Genomic DNA, 6,000 nt, shown 5'->3' on the forward strand with positions numbered 1-6,000 from the left:
ACACACACACACACACACACTCTCCATTGAGTGGCCTACACAAATTAATGCGAACAAAGATGTAAGCAAAGACGCACAGGAGCACTAATCAACATGCCTGCACGCCCTAATGAGCAACGATGTATGCAAACACACACACACACACACACTGAGACACAAGCACACACACACACACACACTGAGACACAAGCACACACACACACACACACTCCAATCAATCAACGCCAGCCTCCCTCAACAGCGGCCCAGTGGAGCAGCCCGAGCCGGACTGCGGAGGAGAACGAAGCGAGAGAGGTGGGAAGAAACTTTTCCTCACTTTGGTGTGACAAAGAGAGCGAGGCGCTGAAATTAGGGTGGAGGTGGCCTCTGGCAATGCAATGTAGATCATCTATTTTCTCATTCCCTTTTTTTCCTCCCTCTTTCTCCTTCTCCTTTTTTTTTCTTATTCGTACAGGAGCAATCCGTCCTCCCTTGCATCTGGGATGCGTTCAAGGGCGTATAGCAGCGTAGGACTCCTTTTTCGCGGGAACCTCTCCAGAGGAAAGGCCCGGATCTAGGATCAGCTGCTTTTTTTGGTGGTTTAACTGTATTAGGTGGTGTATAACTATAACTGAGAGCTGGGCAATATGACAATATTTTATCGTATCGTGATACATTTTTATATCGTTATCGTTATACACAATATGCTTATATGAGTGTATCATAAATATGCTTATCAGTGCTTACAGAGTGTAATCAGTCTTATTTAACTTTGAGTAAAAGTTTGAGTAAAAATCACTGGACTCAGTATGGGAATCGGTTTGGATAGCAGTTTTCATAACCTTTACGAATTTAGGGCAATAAATATTGTATATATCATAAAAAATGTCTTTAAATATCGTGATATCAATTTTTTCCCATATCGCCCAACTCTAAACTCTGTACGATTTCATTTAGGGCGACATAAACTGGGGCGTTTCTTCAATTCGGGGGGACTTCTATGTCCCTACGTTTTAAATTTATGCTAATTAATGTTAATATTTATTGCCACACCCCCTAAAAATGATGCACCAAAATCACCAGGCCTTCCATTTTTCCCAATGTTTCCCAGTGCCACTTTGGCCTTGTCCCCAATCCAGACGTCAAATGCCATCAATCAACAAGTGGTAAATTAGCATACTACCGTTCCCCAACATCACCCAGATAACATGCCCATGTGGGGCCTGTATGGGTAGCCCAACTGGGAACCAGTAAGTTTTGTCCAAGGGTTTCTATATTGGCCCTACATATCGATGGATGCCCACCAGGCTCCCAGTAGGGTCAGTGATGGGACCAAGAGGGGTTCAACATAAGCCCCATTTGGGTTGTACACTAGATGGGATGGGCTGTAATAATGGGGACTCATTTTGGAAGTCCAACCGGGTCCAAGTAACAAGACCTGTACAAGCCCACTCAGAGCCCGTGCCCACCTGGAACTCGAGCTAGCCCACGTTCCACCCACGTGAGCCCCCCACATGAGCGTGTTGGCTGGGGTTTTACTGGGTATTACCGTCATTACCGCAACAGCCTGTGATTTCTTTAGGGCTTTTTTTTTTTTTAATGTAACACTTGCTTATGTCGTAGCTATGGAAACAAAGACTGACAGAGAGCATGTGTCAGCCTTAGAGAAGAGTGAGATTTCAACCTAGGCCTGCTGGTAATGCCACAGTCCGCCCCCCCCCCCCCCCCTTTATTTTTTAACGATCGCTAATGCTGCATCATTGGACGGTTCGACACGTTTGGAGGAGAACACTAACTGCCAGTTCTCTTATATTAGCTAACTCAGCACACTGACTAGCGTAGTCCTGGTCAGCAGAACTGGCTGGCGGTTAGTGCTGAAACGTCCAATGACGTTCCATTAGTGATATCCAGTAGCGCTAACATCAATAAAGACCAGAAATGGCTAGTAAACAAGCCATTCACTCATGAAATCATGTTTTTCATGTAGGTCTGGTATAGTATATGGCAAATACTTCATATAACAAGGTAAACTCAGATATATGTATGTGTATGGACAAAAGTATTGGGACACCTGCTCATTTATTGGGAATTTCTGCTGCTTCTGTTGCTTTTGTAACTGTCTCTACTGACTAGTGATGAAGGCTAAGATGATACCAGTCTACAAACACTGCTGTGAGGATTTGGGTTAGTGCTCTCCGTCCAATGATGCAGCATTAGCGATAAGCATTAGCTTGAAAAGATGCAGTGGTGCTTTATGTGACCCTTCCTGTGCTGGTGGCACCGTGTTTTGAGGGGAGGGGGTGTCGTAGCTGCTGGGTAGGGTAAAATGTGGGGTACAAATGGGGTTAAAATGGCAAAATAAAATGTGACTCAAGGCTACAGTGCATTTCCAAAAGGCCCGGGAAGCCTAAAACTGTCCTGAGTGGAAAAAGTCAAGTAGACGGAATGTGCACTTGCTTTATCCAAACTGCCACATCTATGATATTAAGCAGCACTATAGGCTTAAGAAGGCGACTGCCAGAGCTACAACCCCTACAACCCGCCACTCATCAAAATCCCTCTCGCACTAGACGAGCAGCCGAAGTTGTGTTGTCTCAGCGGTGAAGCTTGTCTGTAAACAAAGGACTGCCTAAAGGGAAGTGATTGCTTCCACAGGTCCGGCATAACGCTAAAACGCCAAGACCCCTTTTCTCCCTGTTACGACGCAGCACACTCCTCCCCTCGGTCCCTCCATCCCTCAGTCCCTCCATCATTTCATTAAAGGAGTGTTATTAAAATCCACTTAACGGCGCTCGCAGCACTGCGCGATGGAAAGTATGCAGTAGGCCAACAGGCCCCGGAAAGTCTGACCCTCCACATCTGCTTCGAATCTGTTTAAAACACACGGCCCACGTTCACTCAATCACTTCACTTGTCTTACACGCCCTGTGAAACAGAGGGAGAGCCGGAGAGGAAGGGAGAGAGAGATACGCGGCGAGACAAGAGAGATAGCGAGCGGTAAAAGGGTGTTTTCCTATGTTTGCCTGTACGTGTGTATGTTGTGACTGCTGGGTGCTGCTACGCACTGTTTAAATAACCCCACGCTCGGGAACGCGTCGGATCGCTTTGAGCTTTTTCACGGAATTGCGCGAAAGGTCGCGCGACTGCTTGGCTTTTCAGGCTGCAGCGCCAACACATCCACACCAGTGCAATCGCGTACGGTGACCTGTCAATGTAGCAGTGCAATCAAGGACAGGCCTAAACGCAGATGCAGTCCATCGTGCACAGTCACCGACTTCTCGGGCCAGGACGCATTCCTTTTCAAGCGCAAGACTACATCATCCGTCCTCAGGAAGGACTGTGGCTGGTCCTGGTGTTAAACTGTGGTTAGCAGACTTGCCAAAGAAAATCCCTGATGCACTGAAAGACGTTACATCATCAGCACACATGGAACATCAGCCAGAACCCGACAGAGAAAAGGGGAAACTTCCATGAACCAGAACCGTACAACAACCACAGACCACTGACATGTACGCTTACAGACGCGGACAGAGCGAGCCTCGAGGCTGCGGAGGGCGTAGAGCGAAAGCCGTAGAGGACGGACAGACGTACGGGACAGTGAAAGAAGACAAGAGGCAGGAAAGAGGAACTGCGGGAGGACTCCTTCGTCAGCTCTTTGGGCTTCATGCTTTCCGATGTCATTGTGACATCACCGCGATGTCACACGGCACACGTTCCGCATGCATTCGACCAACCGTCAGGCATAACCCAATGACATCACTTACATCATTCATGCACGTGGTTTCTTAACTGACAAGAGCACACACTGAAAGCCATTTCTGGACATCAACTGGACAACCGGAAAGACCTACGAACCACTTTCAGGCACGTTAACAAATGCTCTGTCAATAAAGACACCAAAACGATCAACTGGTTTTTTCGTGTAGAATCAAAGATGCCACTTACAAGATTTCATCGTTTTGGAACTCCAGCACGCCGTGGGTGTCCTCAAAGTCCTCGCCGCCTCCCTTGGCGCTGCCCTCGACGGTCTTGTAGGGTACCATAACAACGCCACGAGCTCCCGATGTCCGGAGCACCTTCGCCTCCATCACGCCTACGCTCTCGCTGACGTGGGTCACGGGCTCTTCGAACGTGAAGATTCCAGCATGGTCATCGTCAAAGATGGTGACGGTCGCAGTAGTGGGAGCGCCGAGAGTCGCAATGGTCTCCACATGGTTGGCCTCGGTGGTCTCAGGCTCCGCTCCTTCGTGAAGAACGCGGACGTTGCTAAGGTGGATGTGGAAGTTTTCGTCCTCCTCGAAGATGTCGTCGTCGATGATGCCGATGCGGATCTCCTTCTGCGTCTCGCCCGGCTTGAAAACAACCGTGCCTTCGGTAAACTCGTAGTCCGAGCCGGCGTTGGCCGTGCCGTCTTCGGTGCGGAATTCAACGGACACCGTCTGGTTGATGTCGCCACCACGCCTGATCACGTTCACCGCCACGGTTCCGCAGTTCTCCAGACACTGGTATGAGCCAGGTTCGAAGAAGATCTTGGAAATGGGGTCGTTTTCGCCAGTGTCGCTGCGCACCTCATGCATGCTCACCGCTTTTCGGGCCTGGTCCGCCGCGTGTTTCTTCAGAATGTTTCCGGCGCCAGTCATCAGCCGCGTGGCCTGGCAGCGGTAGAAGGCACGGCTCTTCTGCTGCTGGCTGAGCACCTGGTAGTTAGCGAGCTCGATCAGTTGCTCAACCTCTTTGTCGGGATGCTTCTGCTTCAGTTCCTTCAGGATTTTCGCCATGTCTCGCCTGGCCTCCTCCTCGTCCAGGTCCTTGTCGTCCAGGTCCAGCGTGAGGGTCCCATCCAGAAAGTCCACGGCGTGGGAGTTGAGCATCTTCCCATCCATTTCGATGTCCACTTTAGACGGGAGCGGACGGTCGCCTTCGGTCTCGATGATCATGCCACGCTGCCTGCCAGTCCGGTAGCGCTTGTAGACGTACTTGTAGAAGAGAAGGCGCCGGTCAGCTATCCAAGCAAAGACCACACAGATGGGGAAGAAGAAGAGGGTGAGGAGGCCTTCCCACACCTGGACCACGCCTGGCGAGATGACGGCCAGAATCAGGTAGAGCCACAGGTAGGCAAAGATGCTCCAGGCGGCGGTGACGAAGAACACCCGGAGGTGCTTCACCTTGCGATGCTCCCCGTCAGGAACCACGTAGACGCAGAGCCCAATAATCACAAACATGTTGAAGGCGGCGCTGCCCACAATGGTGGCGGGCCCAAGGTCACCAGCTTCGAAGTTATGTCCGCACACCTCAATGACCGACAACAGAATTTCCGGGGCAGAGGAACCCAGGGCCATGAGGGTAAGGTTGGACACCGTTTCGTTCCAGATGCGCACGGTAGTGGTCGTCGTCTCTCCGTTCGGTTTCTTAATAGTGATCTCTTTCTCTTGAGAGGTGATCACCTCGATGGATGCCATGAAGCGGTCTGCGATGATCGACACCCCGAGGAACATGTACACCAGCGCCACGAAGTAGACCGTGGCCCGTGCCACCTTGTCCCCGAACGAGGGGTTCTGGGGCTCCCACACTGGGAGAATGACGCCAGGGGCGCACTCAACCAGGCCTCCGCAGGAATCCGACTTGTTGTCAGAAGTGTTGTGGTTGGAGCTGTGGTCTTGCACGTTCTCCGCCATCACGCGGTGGATGTTGGTGAGCAGTATCGCCACGATCGCCAGATACTGGAGCCCCATTGAGAGGTACGAGGAAACCTTGGCTTGCCTCATGGTTCTGCGACGAGTGACAAGTGAGCAGTCTGCTGCTTCGGAAACCTGCGGATGAGAGAGACGAGAGGGAGGGGCGATGAACAAGTGAACAAAAGGGTGAAATAGAACTGTATGTAAACAAGTGACACTTCAGCAGCCTCGCTTCGCTAGGGGCAGCAGAACGTGCAGTCGCAGAGGCTGACACGCTGACTTGCCCTGCGTGCATGCGTAGCGGGACGGGGCATGGAATTTTTACGACTGAGCGAATATGTCAGGG

The 6,000-nt window shown here is 50.9% G+C and overlaps 1 protein-coding gene across 3 annotated transcripts in view; it reads right to left on the minus strand.

Annotated features, from left to right (window-relative positions):
• slc8a1b (solute carrier family 8 member 1b) overlaps positions 1–6,000 on the minus strand; it is a 126,236-nt gene that overhangs the window by 118,775 nt on the left and 1,461 nt on the right. For all 3 annotated transcript variants that reach the window (XM_072689992.1, XM_072689991.1, XM_072689993.1), the window contains exon 2: positions 3,925–5,789. In XM_072689992.1, coding sequence (XP_072546093.1) covers positions 3,925–5,744 — 1,820 coding nt within the window. In that variant the 5' untranslated portion in view covers positions 5,745–5,789. The remainder of the gene's footprint in view (positions 1–3,924; positions 5,790–6,000) is intronic.

This window comes from Salminus brasiliensis, chromosome 10 (genome assembly GCF_030463535.1).
Source record: "Salminus brasiliensis chromosome 10, fSalBra1.hap2, whole genome shotgun sequence".
NCBI classification, from domain to species: domain Eukaryota; kingdom Metazoa; phylum Chordata; class Actinopteri; order Characiformes; family Bryconidae; genus Salminus; species Salminus brasiliensis.